General features: G+C 35.9%; 1 protein-coding gene across 15 annotated transcripts in view; it reads right to left on the bottom strand.

The window, feature by feature from the left end:
• Patronin (calmodulin-regulated spectrin-associated protein patronin) overlaps positions 1 to 18,720 on the bottom strand; it is a 65,141-nt gene that overhangs the window by 25,619 nt on the left and 20,802 nt on the right. For all 15 annotated transcript variants that reach the window (XM_076136613.1, XM_076136612.1, XM_076136621.1 and 12 more), the window contains exon 2: positions 17,563 to 17,658. In XM_076136613.1, the coding sequence (XP_075992728.1) occupies positions 17,563 to 17,658 (96 nt within the window). The remainder of the gene's footprint in view (positions 1 to 17,562; positions 17,659 to 18,720) is intronic.

Below are 18,720 nucleotides of genomic sequence, written 5' to 3'. Positions count from 1 at the left end.
CGTGAGTTCGATTCTCACACGACACAAATAATATTTGTGCGATTCACAAGTAGTTGTTTCGGTCTTGTATTGGGTCTGGTTGTATTTTGTGTCCATTGTTTGTTTGTAAACGTTACCACGACACAAGAGCAATTTTTAGTGCGTGTTTTTATCTTTTTATAAAAGATATAAACATATTTTAGTAAAAATGTTCATTGTTCATACACTACCACTATGTTTGGTATTCCGATGCAACTAGAATCTAGATCAATGTTAGGTCACGTCCTATTTTTAAATGGAGCGAACTACTGAAGAGCTCTTATAACCTCTCGATTTTATAAAGGAGTCTTATGATCTTCTTAATGATGTATTATGGCTTGATTACGTTTTGATGATTAGCATCATGCAAGGATGTTACGAAGACGACGTTCATAATCAATTTCAGTATTTTTATAACCAGTTATAATAAGCAGAAACAATCTAACAATAATAGTCACACAGAATAATTAAAAATACAAGAAAAATACTTAAATCTCAAATGCGGATAATAAAAGTTGAATGTCATAGAGATACAAAAACAGTGTTTAAGTAATTATAAAGGTTCGTGAACCCGAGATGAACATCATTGTCATGAAATAATTACGCACGGTAAGAAAACTAATTAAGATGTAGTAACTGAGTGGCAGTTTGCTTACGTAGAGCACATTGTGCAACTTGGCGCTCTTAATTGACTTGCAAACTAGGCTGGCTCTGCAGTATTGGGAAAAGTCTGAATGTTATAAAATGGAAAAACGATCAGAAACCGTTTTATCATTGAACAAAATTCCAATTTGAAGAACTTTTAACACTCGTAACCGGCGGTCATGTATGATGTGATATATGGATGTGAATGAGGCAAGTGAAGTTTGTAAGGACCGTTCCAAATAGCGTTCTTTGACCTACCCTTATTGGAAGTAGGCGTGATATTATTTGTGTATGTATCGACGTTACTCGATTTCGCTGTAACATCGCTACAAAACTGGCAAAAAGTCAGTATTCTGTTATCTCAAAGAAACCCATAAATCTGTAACGTAACATCCTTCTCGGTATCGCACTTGACAAAGAATGTAAACACTAAATTTTCTCCAGCAATACGAACACCACTGAGGGATTTTATGTCGATAACATAAAGTCGGCTCTTCTTTCCCCACGTGATTCGTATATAAATCTTAAAGATTTTGTTGGTATGAACAGCAGTGGGGAGAAAAAACTTGCTAATATTATATTGGAAATCATCGAATGGCTAGTAAAGGAAATACTATAATTCAACATTGGTAAATAACCTTCAAATAGTCAGTTCAAATATCTAAAATACCGGTGATTCGTACCCACCCTGGCCGCGTTGCGTCACAGAATGGGGTGAACGCGTTAACCTTGGCTGGACAGGTGTGGCGACTAGACAGTCATGCCATCTTTGTAAATAACTATTATGACTATAATGCTAGGGAGCTTTCAGATAACGAGGGGTCGATATTCAACGTCTATATTTAAAGGTGAAGAAACTTGAAACTCCTTTATAAAATTACGAGATTTTTCCGATAACCTCATTTTAGTTCAGCAACGGCTTCCGTATTTCGTTTGGGAAGTTGTTTATTTTGTGTCGATAATCCAATATCAAGTTTACGATTTTTAGTATTTGGGATAATCTCAAATAAATTTTCGATGAATGGCTGAAGAAGTGTGTTAGAATATGCTGGTAATCATTACATCAGACATGAGAATGTTAAAAAGCGTTCAACGATCCCAAAAATTCTGGTCAACAGATTAAGCAAAAGACAAAACAAAAAACCGGTTTTATTGCGAAAACCGTAGTATTACAACACAAAATTACCATCTCATTGACCATGAAGCGCTGAGCGACAAACGTGTGAAATATGACGGATTGGCGGGTCACCAGTGGCCAATGTTGGCCTCGATAGCTCTCACTTTTAACTTGAGTTTAATCTCGTATCAATTCACACGCATTCAGTGCAATTTCATGCCGTGAATGGGTTTCCTTAATAGCCGCGGTCTTGACTTTACGACGGACATGTGACAGTTCGACTACCAAGATTGTGCAATGGCATTAACTTCAGAATATTATTCCAGTAATTCCGATTGAAACATGCTATTGATCAAAACTGCATGTACATTACTTATAACCTGCCTTAGAAATATGAATTTCTAAAGATCTGTAACAATAATTTGAGTACAAGCACAATCTTGAATCGTCTTCCCGCCTACAGTTGCTGTATTAGGTGTATTGTTAATTATTCAGTCTAGAATTGGGCGTCTCGACCCAACTTTGAGACGCAATACGAATTTTAGGTCATTTAAGACAAGTACGGCTATTTGTTTGTGAGCTGGGTTATTCCCCTCGGTAATGAGGTTGGGAATATTACATTACTCCAATGATAACCATACAGCAAGGTACATAGAACCTGTGAAACAATTTGAACAGTAAAATATTGTACTTGTATATTGATGTTAACGAAAGGAAAGCGGAAAATCAATATGAGTTACAAAAATACACGTACAAACATATTCATTTCCTTATTTCGTTTACAAAGGAACTAAATACAATCGATTACATTGGCAAAAAAAAATTACGTATTTTTTATTGTATTTTGTTAAATAATGTCATGTTATTGTGGTGGGTCGTTGATCGGTCAAATTACAGTAAATACATTATGTTAAAAGCGTCGCCCGCGGCGTGAGGATGCTCCGTCTACTTCAATAACAATTTTAAGACGTTTTAAGAAACGTAGACATGTTTCTTCGTGCACCTAAGTGCTAGAATGGAGGCTGCATTAGATAGTTGGTACACTTGGTACGTACATTATTTTATAACACTGGGCAGGCTTATCTTTCTGTCGTACTTCTCAACAATAGCGGTTACTTTAGACTAGGGTGTGAACACGATTTGATCTACATATTTTTTTTGTCCTGTTCAAACACCGGGCAAGGGATAATATGAGTAGTATTAAAATCTTGTTGCGACCAAACTAGGGTCTGAAGTAGGTACCGGTCTCACCTGTTTTTACTCGTGTTTACAATAACTGGGTTTATTTAGGTTATATTCTAACAAATATAAAAGTTTCCAAACTCTATAAAAACTTGATTGGCAATTTACGGCTAAATAAACCTAATTCCGTTAATAGCCTGAACATAATTTTATTGGAAGCCGCTAACCAAGCTGGCTTTATTATAAAAATGTAATAACTTGTACAAAGGAAGCCTGTGGGCGGGTTTACCAAGAATTTGTATGGATCCGTAGGCGAGTTATTTGATTTATTCGGCGAACAATTTCTAACATAAATATCTAAAGGTCTAGCCTTTCAGATAGTACATGAATGTTCGCTTAACCGCCGCAATCTTAACAGGATTACGCCTTAGTCTAGAAACTAGAAACAACGACACAGTTTGCCGTAAATATTATTTAAAACTGTGTAATAATATTCAGTATTTGTATAAGAATATAAAATTAAACGTACTTAGTATAAAGGCAAGGTAAATAGCTCAAAAAAGCTACAAGGTAAATAGACGATCAAATCTTCAAGAGTTTAGAATAGGTCGTTTAGATAATAGAGATTAACGTGAGACAATATGTAAAGAAACAATATAAAATATACTTTAGTTATTAATATTGTAATACAGTCTTCAAACTTACTAGATAAATAACTATTTAAACAAGTTAAACACTGTCTCTCCAGTCATTTCTTCTAGGGCGTTCAAGACGAGAGCCTAATTTCAGTTGTTAAAACCAGTAGTAGGTAAAGATTTTGAGGGTAAAGCGTGCCTGTTTGATATGCATATCATGCATAGAAGGATGTGACCTTTTAAGTATTCAGTAAGTTACTCCATCCTCGAATTCTATGAAGTAAGAAACTCCTTCAAAATGATACTTTGAATATACATTTTGACACGTGTATTTTTTTAAGACAACGCCCGCACCTTGATTTGCTCTTGGGTTGCGGGGCCCACGACCTATCGGCGCAATGGTAGCGGTGTGCCGAAAACTAAACCACTGCGCCACGGAGGCAGTCTATTTCGTTATAGTTTGCAAAGACTTCAAACCAATCGATAGAAAATGGGTTTGTGCGTATGAAAGTTCAAAGGTAACAAATGCTGGCACCCAACTATAAACCAATCGCACCAAAGGTTGGTCATTTAACCACAAATTACAACAACTAGTTAGAAGCCAAAAGCGTGTTCATATAACATTATTCTTTATGAATCATTTTATCGATTCTACTACAAAATATAACTAACAAAACAAACATCAGCGCAAAACAATATCTGCGAAGTGTTACTAATTAATCAACTCTTAAGTTATCTTCAAATCGTATCGTTCACACGCTCGTGGGAACCCCTTCATAGCAAAATGTACAACAAGCAAAATGAGCACGGCACTTAAAATGTACAAATCGCATAATGTGCAAATAGCAAAAAGAGCAAATCGCATAATGTACAATACGCATAATGTGCAATACTTAAAATGAACACTATACGCAAAACGAGCAAAAAGCAAAATGTACATAATACTGTTAGGGCATGTTTACAAGACCGACTTGTGGAGATTTTTTTCTTTGATCGTTAGTATCCTAAAATCAGCGGGGTTTGTTCTATATACATACATAAAATAAATAATAATAATAATAATTCCTGAGGCGTGGTATGAAATCCTTGAATCATCGCCAAATACCAACGCAATGACAGCCTTTAGACTCTACTTCGAACGGACGTGGTATCCCAAGTTTAACCCAAAGATTCTAAGCTGTGCCAACCAACGACACCGAACAACTAATCCTGTTGAAGGTTGGCACAGGCGTTTGAATGCCAAAATTCCGAAAAAGATAAGTTTAATGTTTTTCATTTATAAATTAAAAAAAGAAGCTATGTTCAGTGATAATAAATTTTAAAAAAGCATATTTGAGCCGGCAATGAAAAATAGGAGAAAAGCAGACATCGTCTTTGATAAAAATGATTATTTTAAAATATGACTGCCTCCGTGGCGCAGTGGTTTAGGTCACCACGCCGACAACCATTGTCTCGGGAGGTCGTGGGTTCGATTCCCACACGGAGCAATTATTTGTGCGATCCACAAATAATTGTTTCGAGTCTGGTTGTGCTTTGTGTCCGTTGTTTGTATGTTTGTAAAAGTCCCCGCGACACAAGAGCAATTCTTAGTGCGGGAGTTGTCTTGTAAAACAAAAAAAAAAGTATAAAAAACTACTAAACAGTTTGCATATTAAAAGTATTTCCGTTAAACAATTTCTTCTACAGATGATATATTTATACAAGACTTGCATTTTAGTTTGTTTTCTTTTAAGTTTAAATAAATAATATAATTTCAACAGAATTAGTTGTTGCGCAAGTCCTCATTGATTTGTTATTTGGTGATGATTCAAGGATTTCATACCACGCCTCATTAAGCTCCCTTTATTAATATATAAATAAACTTATATTGAATGTGAAGTTGTTTTATGACAATGCTCTATGAATCCAACAAACCCCAAACTGAGAAACGGCAGTAAGTGGTTAGTGTGAACGAAGGCCACTATGTACATTTTGCTTTTTGCTCGTTTTGCGTATAGTGTTCATTTTAAGTATTGCACATTATGCGTATTGTACATTATGCGATTTGCTCTTTTTGCTATTTGCACATTATGCGATTTGTACATTTTAAGTGCCGTGCTCATTTTGCTTGTTGTACATTTTGCTATGAAGGGGTGGGAACGTTGGGCATCGTGCCATCTAAAAGAAACTATACTATACTTTTTTATTTGCTACCATCTCGCCGTTGAATAGTTTCGCCGAGGTGACGAGAACTTCTTATTAAACTAAGCATCAAATGTTAGATCACGTTTAGGCTAGGCTTGATAATATTTATGCAATTAACTTGACGGGGAAGAATCATAATAATCAACAGCTGATACATAGGTACTTTAAAGTAATGTTGTTTAAACTGCTGCTTCCTTTTATATGCAAATGTTCCTATTTTCCGTAATATCGGATAACCAAAACGATGGCTAAAACTGTTTTCTCAAGACTGCATTAAAATTTACGATCGGTTTTAGAAGCAACGGCAACTGTAAAGTGTGTTACGATCTCTTGATAGTAGAATCGTGGATTCTATTCGACCTCAATGACCTGTATAATGAATCTTCCTAAACCAACAGAAGGTATAAAGTGAAAACTATTATAAGATCCTGTTTTTAACAATCGTGATAAATGCTCTTAGGGCTCGTTCACACATTTTGACTAGGAGAAAATAGAAGTTTGACGGGATGTGACGCACTCGGTATTTCTTAGGATTACAGGGCATTAGTTTTTTCAATAATGGGAATTGATCAAAAAACGTAAGTTTCACACGAGTAAGGTAATAAGCATTTCCACAGATTGATGAACCTCGGGCGACAAGCGCGGAAGGTGAATATCCGCTTGATATTATTAAAGGCAGGTATCTCACAGATGCTAAGAAGGCATATCTCGAGGCTATTCAGATTCCCGCCTCAGTTGCACCTATTCATATCTTAATTTACATAAGACATATTAATAAAATATACTCGTAAACCCTTATTAACAATTCCGATGAGGCAGCCGAGCACATTCTAACCTGGCGTGCCCATAATTAAGCGGCGAGAACGGCACGACAAAAAGACGCACGAGACTTCGACAAGTCGGCAGTCGCACGACTGTGTCTGGGCACGGGTCAAGGAGAAAGGCGCCGACAGCCGGCGACAAAATACCACTGTTTAATCTGTATTTCTCACATTTTGTTCAATTCACTCATATCTGCGGTGTCCGGTGGGCGTGGCGTTACGACAAATTGCCTCCAGCGTTCGAAACCTCAAGTAGAAATTCTTCTTCTAATAGAGCGTTCACGTGCAGCAATTTTCTGTTCCTGACATTGTAACAAAAGTTAAACTAACTTATGAAGTGGAAAATAAGTTTTGAAGGCAAAAACATTGAGTATTGATATCAAGAACTACCAACATTACTTATAAGAAACTCGTTTATCGTATGCAAAATTGTCAGCTACATTTGCATCGCACCGCAAATGTGGTACAAAACAAACACGAACGTTTCATAAGCGGAATTAAATGAACGAACATCACAGCTCCTCATAACATCTTATTCGATATTGAACACACATAATGAGATCAACAGATCATTTATACCTGTGAATGAATCATAAAATCGTTGTACCGATGTAGAGTTATACGCACGTTGTATGAAACAGATATCGAACAGTAATAGTTCTGACTCATTCATTCATTGATACACAATTACAAGTTGTGGATAAAAACGTGAGGATTGTTTATTAAGAGTACATAATTATTTATCTATATAACGGAATATTTTGATCAAGTTTGTATTAGGATAAACAAAGATAGATACTATACTCCCGAGGTGTCCTGAGCACTTTTACTTATTGATTCCTTAACCGTAACGAAGATAATGGAAAAGAGTATACTACAAATATAAAAGAAACCCAATGGATTCTTGAATCTGCGCATATGTTTCAAAACTTATCGCACTACGGACTATTACTGTAATAACTAATTTCTTTTAGCTATCTTAATGATACTGTTAAGTTTGCCAATATCATATAATAAAGTCGTAACACAACGATATGCAAATGATTACGATTTAACAAAATATTTTGAATACAAATGAACATGTGCGAAACGATAATTGAATGTGGTCATACAGGTTTCTATATATAATACACATGAATAACTAGATATTATTTGAAGTCAAGTTTACAACAGATAGCTGTCCAAAGACTTGAAAAAATAATTTGCTTCTGTTTATTAAACTCTGGTAAGATCTCCAGATATTAAAAAAGAAGTTTTGAAATACACTGAAATGATGACATTGTATTGTTAAGTCCTTCAACGCATCTGAATAAATGAAAAATCTAATCGAATCTAGATCCAAAATAGAAATTTAGGGTCGAAGTATTTCAATAGCGTCTCGATGGTATTTGACACAGATATTCTTCTTTTCGCTTTGATGGATATCCTTAAAAGTCAGCGAAGCGTGTCAACCTGGAAATTGAAACCTAGTCCACCGTTTAACAAACGCATGCCGCCACAAAAAGGTCGTCGACTTGGATTGGAAACAATAACTATTGAAAGACAATATTTTGTATTCACAATTCGCACATAGTACAATCAGAATGGCAATCAACGAGTCAACCGAATATAAATCAGTGTTAAAATAACCTATGTGTTATGACAAACATGTATCATTTTGCCAGAAAAAACGGCGACAGATCCGGTCCCTATTAGGCCCAAACATTACGAAAACTTAAAATGATTCATATTTTTGGCCACCCCTACGAACATCCCACGTTATAGACGAAACGAATACTAAAATAAATCCGGAAAAACATTATCCATGTATAATAAAACCAGCTGAGTCACTAGTCACCGGTGAAAAGAACAAAAGATCACCAGTTTCCCAAAGGCGGAAACGACGATGACTATTTTTAAAGCGACGCGACAATTTTACGTTTTGCTCTCTTTTCGTATACACGCACATTCCAATTTCTACCTTATGTCCTTGACTATCCGAGATTTTTCGTATTTCACTGGTATATCCCGAAAAGCAGGACTATGGTAGCGCTACAGTCAGATGAATGTGCGCTCATTAGGGAATATTTTCGAAGTGGAAATCGGTTTGAGACAATTTAGATGAGCCAGAACGCCGCGTATTACACTATTTCAAAGGGACATTAACTTTTGTATAGCAATCTTAAATCACTAACCCCAAGTACTTGCACTAGAGTTAAGAAAAGGGAATAGTCCCACAATAACTAACGTAAAGAATATAACACTGCATAGCGATATTATTACCTTGGGAGTTTTATGTGTACAGGAAATCGCCAGGAAATGGAAGTTATTGTTCGACTGTACTTATAAAATGTATAGAAAACGTAGGCTTTAATAATAGCTGGTCACCTTTTTACGAATGTCTGGTAGGGCGACCTTTAAAACAAAGCAATATCGTCCGAATAACCTTTGAATAGGGTTCAACCAACTCGAACGGCTGACTCTACAAGAAACTCGCGGGAGCATCTGCGCTGTCTGGAGCAATACGCGTTTCAGTCGCCGATTCACCCACGCATTCAATAAACAGTTATCTAACATAGATATTAGCAAACAATAGTTAATTCGGACGATAGAATTAAATTATTGCTATTACACATTACTCAAATGAACCGTGAAACTTATTGAAAAGACAGGATGGTAAACTCATTTTATTTTGCTTTGAGTTTGTACGGCTTACTTTAGTATTTATATCGAACCAAATTATTAATTCAGAGATAACATTACGTTCATTTATTATTCTTTATCTATTACAACTTTCAACTGCTCTAGATTTTTTATGTTGTTAGTCTATACGCAGTTTTTATATTATCTTGCACGTAATACGTGACTGTATTCATTCATAAGTAACTCAGTCCAATAAAAACAGTCGATATTGGAGAACCCATTTTTATTTTATATCTATTTAAATATTAAGGATGTCCAAGAAATAATGTGAATGTATCCCAAGAGAACATTGCAGTTCAGTGTTCCCATGGCCCTAAGTACGGATATATCCGATCCAAACATAGTGGTCCTTGAACTCGTTTGCAACAACAATCGTTAATGGACATCCGTCGTACCACCATCAGTGATAAATGAACAGCTTCTTAGAAATCATCGGAGAAAGGAGATCAGACAAAGCGAATCATGATCTTATGTCCATTTAATTCTCTTTAGAAGATATGTGTACGGCTGTGATTGCTCAATGGAGTTCACAGTCTCGTTGTGGTGATAAATACCATTAAAGTTAATAAGTGTCACTATCTATTACAAAACGTTTATCTGAGCCTCATTTCTAAATAGCCATTATCCTCGTTTGTAAACTATCCTACTGCAAGTCAATGGTCTCCTATCTGAATAAGAGCGCGTAGACAATGGCCTAATCACGTAACACAAAGTGACACACCCCCGTACATAACTCTGCCGTGTAGGTTTCTTTCAGATGTTGACTTTAACTAAAAGACGAGTTTTGTAAAGATCGATACCGTACAAAGTTCGGCTACGTTCAGCCTCAACTATCATGACAAATTAAGACGAATATTTAAGGAATGAACAGAAAAACTCGGCCAACATGTTTAATCTAAAGTTGCTACCATAATTTGGGGCAGAGAGGTCAAACCGCAATTGTTTCGTGTAAATATTACCGTAGCCATTTTGTTTGGAAAAGAAAAACTAAGCTGGGATTACATAAAACGTCAAGATACCAGAAATAAGTTAAAGACCTTGAAATCTTGAAAGTATTCAATCGTTTTGATTTGATATCATAAAACGACAACAACAATATGGTAATTTGAACTGTTAAAATTCAAATAGGTCAGATCCTTTCTGAAATCTTGACACACATTTGTGAAATCAAGTGAAAAGAACAGCGTATTGCCTTACGTTTTTATGTTTACGTTTTTTCCTCATCACGGCCATAACGTCCACAACACCAGCACTTGATAAAACTGACTCATATGGGTGTAATTACTATGGGCACTCCCAGAACAATTCTTCAGTAACGAAAGCTCGCGTGACACTAGTAACCAACCCCAAGCAACTGTGGCGGGATGGTGCGGATCAATATTATACCATGCTCGGTCTGAACTTTTATTTCAAGGGCGGCCTTACCGAATGCTGCTGACAGCTGATACAAATGGGTTATGAAGGGTTGCGTTGAAAACAACATCGATTAACAATTATGAGCAGATGATACGCGAAACGGAATAGACTGTTTATTCTAGGAAGAGTACATTTTTGCTACTTTTCGCATTTTATTTTTTAAATATTTGATACCAACTTATTGGACGAAATTGCCGATAAGAACACATTACTGTTGAGCAATCGAATAAATAATAAGAAAAAGGTATTGAATGTTCAGGCTCAGATGTCGAAACAACCGTATCAAAATTACATAACTAACATTAACCGATAAACCAGTCTTATCTGGAGCCGTACGAAAAAAATATTTGCTCAACATTGCTTTGGCCAATTCCGTACAAGGAAATCGAAGTTATGGATTTTTAATAGAGTCGCAGAAACAGGTGAGTCGTCTTCTTCGTGTCAATGGTTTTTTTTTTTTTTTTTTGTCGTACTTAATTACCTCCAGTTTCTACTTAGTAATAGATAAATACAGGTGAGTGAGTAATTAAAAACTTGTTCGTTTCATTTGACAAGCAATAGCAGAAAATGTTGGAAATAAAATGTAATAGGATAAGCAGAACAACTCGTTACAGGAGGTAGACTAACAAAAAAGGGTAGTGACTTAGGGTTGGCAAATGTCCGGCTGCCGGGACAAGTTTACGTTTGGCTCTTCCGGTTGAATACTTTTACGATTGCCGGTTGTCCAGTTTTGTTAAACTATTTTTCAAAACTGCCATTAGGTATCTTTGCATAACCCTTTGAAGATAGACATCTAACTAAGTCGGAAAAGTATAATAAAGAATGTACTTTTCACTTGCCTTAACCCCAATTGATATAAGCCAGTAGTAAAATTCATATAAATAACAGCCAAGTTCTACAAATGAGCAGGTAAAATATTAGAATTCAAACCAGCAGCCCTATATTTCACTGAAAGGTCAATCCTGCAAGCGGTCGGTAGATCCACCGCAGTCGGTAGGCAATTTCTTTTGTACTGTCAGACAAGCCTACGAGGGAAACTAATCTACTTTATGTAACCGTTCCTATTCGTACTGTATCTGATTGCACTTTTATTAAAAGCAATTCGATGTAAAGCTCAGGCCAAATGACATCATACTATAATGAAAATTTTTAATAATTGTGTAATATGACACTCCATTACGTTTTGAAATGCTATGGCGTCTATTTTATTCTGTCACAAGTGATCGAAGGATATTGCTAAAAAATATTTATAGTTAAGACGTAAATGGGAGTGCAAGGTAAGGTGGCCTCAAAAGGACATACATGGACTAATCGGTGAGTATGAAGCAGATCTTGTGCATAGTACTGACTGCATTCGAGAATCAGTTGCGAGATGAGTGAAAACGTTGTAAATAGAAAAACGCATTTTATTTATGTGAAAGAAAGGTTTAAGTAATTTCAATATTCATGAATGAACTTAATGTACTTTATGTACAATATAATCTGTTCAATATGAGTAAAGTAATGACTATAAAATCGAACAAATAAACAGTCTCCAATGTGTTTATTATTCTTGAATGTTGAACGAGTGAAGACAAGCAACAGGAATATATAGAACGTTCACAAACGGAGGAAACGTCTATTAAAGCCGTTTATTTATGTTAATAACATAAAGCAGTATAGCTCAAGGTATTAGAATTCATTGAATAGAATATTTCCTTAGTTGTTTGTGTCACACATTCCTTGTATTTCCAAGATACGCTATAAAAGCTTGAGCGCGACAAAAGATAGGGAGATTTTAGGTAAGATTATGGCATAGTGTTGAATACTTTTGTCAGGAAATTTGACACTTGAGGAGCCGATAACAGGCTCTGATGTAAACGTAATTTTGTCCTGTGTTTAACAATGCAAATGGTCTGTATTTCTCTTTTATTTGTCACTGAAAGCTTTTTAATATTGCCAAACTACAGCTTTGGAAAATGGTATTAACAAACTAATTTAACCAAGTAAGTGGTAAATGAATTGAAGAAATACATAAACATTGACCGGGTTTAGGGGCAACGACCTTTAATCAGCAGTGAAAGATCTTTGTTGTGCTTGCACCGAATACATTTTGGAGATAACATGAATTTATAGCGTGTTGTTGAAGAATTAATACACAAGATACAACTATAGTGTGAATGAATGGGCTCGCTGTAACACAATGCTATTATAAAGTTAAGGCTTTGAACGCTAATTTGGCATTAGGTTGACCATTCACCACAAGAAGACCAAAGTTTTATAGGTCGTGAATTTAATTAGTATTTTTTAATACCTTCTATGCTCACATAAACGTGTTTATAAACGTGACAGACTCGATTGTATTGCAATAAAAAATAATAAACAGCCTAAACCTGTCTTACTTTTTTGTTGAGGTCATTCTACCTGTACTAAAAATATTTTTTGATTTGCCTATGCTGATGTTGGGAACCTGATTAATGAATCATAATATATGTATTCACATTGTAGTTAAGTATATTATTCTTTAGAAAACTAGTAATACTAGTACGACTTAATTCACGGTATAATTTGATAACCTCTATATCTAAGTCGGGAAAAATGTAGCTTTCTAACGATGTCGGAATACTTGGAACGGGTCCAGCAATTCCTGTGTTTACTCCTAACATGTAAACACACACTCTCCTTACATAATAATGTGGGATAGTTCATTGATGTTTTGAAAATATGTGGGTCATTATTCAGTATAGTAGACCATTTGCCAAGAGTAAATGACTCCTCGACTTCCGCGGGTTTAATTGACTAAGGAACAGCTGTTAGAGACTATATGAATAGCATAGTTTCTTAGGCACTTTTTACAGTTCACGACTTTTCGCTTAACATTGTAACATCTATCTAGCCCATTCCCGCTTAGATGTTACCAAATTCCTGGCTGCTATAGAGTATTTTATATAAAAAAATGCCATAACATTTCGGGAGAAGGAATCAAAATGGGTACCAGTAATCTACTCACGTACGCCATAGAACCAAAGTTCATGGTACTGTAAAGACAATAATAATACTACAAGAGGTAACAATAAAACAATTAGTAAGACACTACGAGACGATGTGTACGTGTCTTCACTAACGAGTGACGAGTGATCGGCTCTTGCCCGTGCAAGTGAACCGTGTAGGTGAAAGCACTCGCACATACTACCATTGACAACTCAGAACAAATTGTTCTGAGATTATCATCTGTGTATAGGTAACTAGTCTAATATACTAATCGATCCTGGTTATTGTTTTCTCGTATGTTGCGTCAAAGTTATTGCAGCCGGTCGAAGGCCTTTGACATGGATTTGCGACTGATATCTTAATAGATAACTATTGGGTCCAACTTTGAACGGGCTCTCTGAAACACGAAGACGTTTAGTTCTAATATCACTATGCGGTCACCCATATATGGAATGACCGCGCCAAGCGTTGCTTAACCCAGACATTCTTTACCAATCCGTGAAAACTGGCTATGAGCACCTCCTATCAATCCAGGTCACGATTCTAACAGGAATAAACCACCGCACCGGTAGTAAAGAAACATCAGATCGAGGCTAGTAGTAACATTGGCTTGTTTACCAACGTTTTATTACCATCATTAATCCTCTCACCGAGTCTAATGAACACGGCAGTCCACTTTTTCATTGTACCCGTTTATGGAAGACTTCTATGTCAATACAACTGACCACCGTTCTGACGTGCGAGGCTTATATTGACTGATGATAAATTCTCAGAACAAAACAAAAAAAAAACGTTTATTTCGAACGCCATATTCAGGCGTAACAAACAGTCCGTAAATAAAACTCAATCGAAAATATCGGGGCAATAGTAAAGTTAGCAAATAGAAGGAGTTACGTTTCGTCTGTTACAAAATGCAAAATCCGACACTAATCTAAATAGCAGATTTGTAAACTTCACCTCGATAATTCGAGAAAGATTGATTTATTTGCGAGTGTTGGGACATCTTTTAGCGAATAAGTATCGTAAGGACAGTGGTAGACGGTCTCCTTTCACATTTACTTATATAGCATCCTAGCTAGTTGAAGTCCTAATTGTTTGTTGTCGCTGTTATGTCATGTGAGTGGCACATGCCCGAGTATCCTCTGTGGAGTTTAAATTAACTACGTAACATGCGGTTCATGTATAACCGTTCTATTATAGCCTAGCTAACTAAATTGAAGTTAGGTATGAGTCTCTCGAAACTACGTTGAATTTGCTACCCATACTCTTGTCATTAAATAGCTGTCAGGCTTAAACGCCTAACACAAAGATAAACACCCACTAATACTCCGGTCAATTTAGACATTTGACCCACGACAAATTCAGGGGAAGCTGAAAATTCTTAAAATTGTTTAAATTATAATTATAAACTTTGTCTTAAAAGTCCCAACCGATCCCATGTAAGGAAAAAATTTTAGCGGGGTAATAAGGTCCAAAAAATGAGTTTTTCGCGATTTTCTTGAAAACGGTAAGTTTTATCGCAAAATTACCCCAGACATAATTTGTAGATCAGGGAATTTCCTATAAAAAAGGTATCAATAATTTTTTCCCTAAAAGCCACCGCTTCTGAGATATAACGATGCAAAACCTCTGGAAAAGGATTATGTATTGAGAACTATTCCAAAAGTTTTCGTAAGTCTTTAGCATCTTTTTTTACTCGTGAATCACTTGCATCAACATGCTGCTCGGTCGTATCCATCCTAACATTAGCCAGATCTTCTAATTTTTCACAAACTGTATTCATTGCATGCATACTATAAACCCATTTACTTATGACACTCTGTTTTGTGCTTCTTCCTCGAGCAATACCTCCATCTGTCTTCATAGCTTTCATCATAGACTGCTCAATTACCATGTCCGTTGAAGTGCCACAGCTTAATTTGTCTGAACGTCTCACAGTGAAGAATCCTTCTGAAAATTTTTTATAGACTTCAGGATCTATGAAATTCTCTAATTGTAGCATATCCTGCAAGTATAGGTGTGCAGACTTAGCATACGGAAAATGTCCAGACGCGTTAAAGTAAGGAAGCATTTCTTTGACGCAGTTTAAATGAGCTTTCCAATCCCCCATACGTTCAGCTCTTAAAAACTCTTTAAGAATTGAAACCATATAAAAATATTGAATCCAAAGTTTCGCTGTTGGTCCTCGTTCCTCATAATCCTTAAGTTTTTGATTCAGTTTATTAAGTAAAGCTCCAGATATTTCATCATTTTCAATATCATTGTATGAAAAAATTTTATCTACTATATTTTCGATATTAATTATTAAATCAGCATCCATGATGTCATCGATTTCAACTTCTTTTAATATTATAATTGCTAAAGCAAGTTGAAGTAGTGTATGAGTGTATTATGACGCTCGCAATTTTTTGCATCGTTATATCTCAGAAGCGGTGGCTTTTAGGGAAAAAATTATTGATACCTTTTTTATAGGAAATTCCCTGATCTACAAATTATGTCTGGGGTAATTTTGCGATAAAACTTACCGTTTTCAAGAAAATCGCGAAAAACTCATTTTTTGGACCTTATTACCCCGCTAAATTTTTTTCCTTACATGGGATCGGTTGGGACTTTTAAGACAATGTTTATAATTATAATTTAAACAATTTTAAGAATTTTCAGCTTCCCCTGAATTTGTCGTGGGTTTACTGATTTTTTGGTCTAATTTGACCGGACTATAAAGAAGCTGATCATAAATTATACCGTACCATAGTTTTATAGTGACAAAGAGATTTAGAATAGACGAGTTAGGAATCCGCAAGATTAATGGCTATAGATTTAAGCCCGTCATAAGTTTTATGAAAGAATTTTTAAACTATCTTTTTGATTTATTGGTTACGATTAACAGAAGGAGAAGCGAAACAACGAAATACTTATCATTATACGAAGAGAAAAACTATAGTTTAAAAACATATTGAAGTAATCAAAATATATTTCGCAAATAACCATGGCTAATTATCCCAGATACTGTAATTTTTTTTTCACACAGTATAGTCAGAAATTTGCAGAAAATCGTCCAACGGTTGCCAAGGTACTAGTTACCAGTATAATAATGTAAGTAAAGTAATATTTTTATTCGTTTATTATAATATTAAGTATTGAGTTTGATCGACACCTGTCTGATACGTCATTTCAGACAACTGTGCGTGAAAAACGAATTGTTTGGGATTCATAACAAAGGTAATATATCGCCAAGGACATAATTAACATAAATACAACATAAGCTGACCAAAATTAAATGATGACATCATTCCGAAGTTATCAAAACATTATGACGTTCTTTTTTTAGACTCTTAATCGTCGCAAGAAGTCATAAAATTAATTGAAATGCATTTTAGCTCTGTTTGTAAACTTTGGAAGTAATTTTTATGTCTACCTCATGCCTAAGTACTTAAATAAAATGTATTGAAACCACATAATTTCGTACAATAACACCTCTCTGGACTAGAAATGCCATAAATGTGATGTCAAGTTACATATTTGGCGGATTGAATTACAAGAAAGGTGGCCAGTATCTCAAAGGAAAGGAAGATTGATCTATTGCTCTTAGGCTAAAATCATGGATATTGGTTAACAGCCTGTTTCTGTATAGTATCTTCAGTACTGACTGAGACAGGATTGTTTGGTTACTTAGAAACATCTGTTATTTCTAGGCAGGCTTCTAAATAAAACTCCACCTTCACTTCCTTCGCCAGGATCTCCTCTGGTATTCCCAGAGGAACCCCGATCAGACCTATCGTAATTGTCCACCCGAAATGTATAAATATTAATGTTTTAGTGCGCGTTGGAGACTAGATAAACTTATTTGAAAATAATAAATCGGGTCATTTGTGCTTAAAAAGGCTGTGCTTACCTCATGATCTCTATAAAACGGCTCCTGCAGGTTATCCGGGACCCTGTTGTTGAACGCCTTCGACAACAGCCATTTGATTGACGCCCGTTGTTTAGACTGCAACAAAACAACATACTTATAAGTTATAGTCATACAAACTTGACCCATTTACTACTTTATTGATTGACACAACACACATAGGAATTAATAGTTAGTAGCCTTCAGCTATGGTAAACACGAATGATGATGTAATATCACAGTGGGATAATATTTTGTTGTTTCAGCTAACTTGATGTGGTTCGTCGTTAATAAGAAGAAATTAGCATATGTAATAAAGCATGGATTTGCAAAGGTATAAATATGAAAAAGAATTGTATATTCTACAGTTCTTAAGAATGAACCTCAAGGTGTTAAAGATAGAGAAAAAAAGCTACAAGAATGGGTGCGGGTGACTGACTGACTAAGGAATAACGACCTAGACAAAGGAAACCCAGATAGCCAGGGAGGTGACTGGAACAATGCCAAGGGAAGTGTCTACTAGGCAAGATTTACAGTAAAACGAACAACGGACCTTGTGGTTTTAAATCCTAGTCCAGTCTTCTGTTCCCATTCTTCAATGACATTTACAAAATGGAGAAACCCACTAATAACAATCTAACACGTGAAGTTTTTACTGCAAGATATATGACGTGCAACATCATTGAACGATGATAAATTATGGGTATATCAACGGGTCGTCATCAAGTGGTTAACGATGTAATAATTGCGGATAGCACTGAGTGTCCATTGAGCCAGTTGTCGGCTGTCGATTGTCACAATTATTGTTCACTGTCAGCCACTGGCACGTTATGGCAACGTCCGCTTATTGTGATCGCGTTGATCAATAAGTGGAACCGAAGTGGGTCCTTGTCCTAATTTGAGCTGTTCGCTATCATCACTCATTGGTGTTTTGTGAAAGATTTCTGGCTGTTATTAAGTTTGAAGATTGGTTGACGTGATAGACCAACGGCGGAGTCGGAGGCAGAGCCTTCAATCACTGTTCGACCGAAAGTAAATATTGCGACAGGGGACTGACATCGTCTCGTTCCATCGCAAGGCTTACCATTTTCGAACAGATCACTCACTCATCACAACAAATTCTAGAGTGAGTAAGGTTCAAAAGCTAAGTTTAGGTCTCAC

Source organism: Anticarsia gemmatalis, chromosome 3 (assembly GCF_050436995.1).
Source record: "Anticarsia gemmatalis isolate Benzon Research Colony breed Stoneville strain chromosome 3, ilAntGemm2 primary, whole genome shotgun sequence".
NCBI classification, from domain to species: Eukaryota; Metazoa; Arthropoda; class Insecta; order Lepidoptera; family Erebidae; genus Anticarsia; species Anticarsia gemmatalis.
This window is presented reverse-complemented; position numbering and strand designations above follow the sequence as displayed.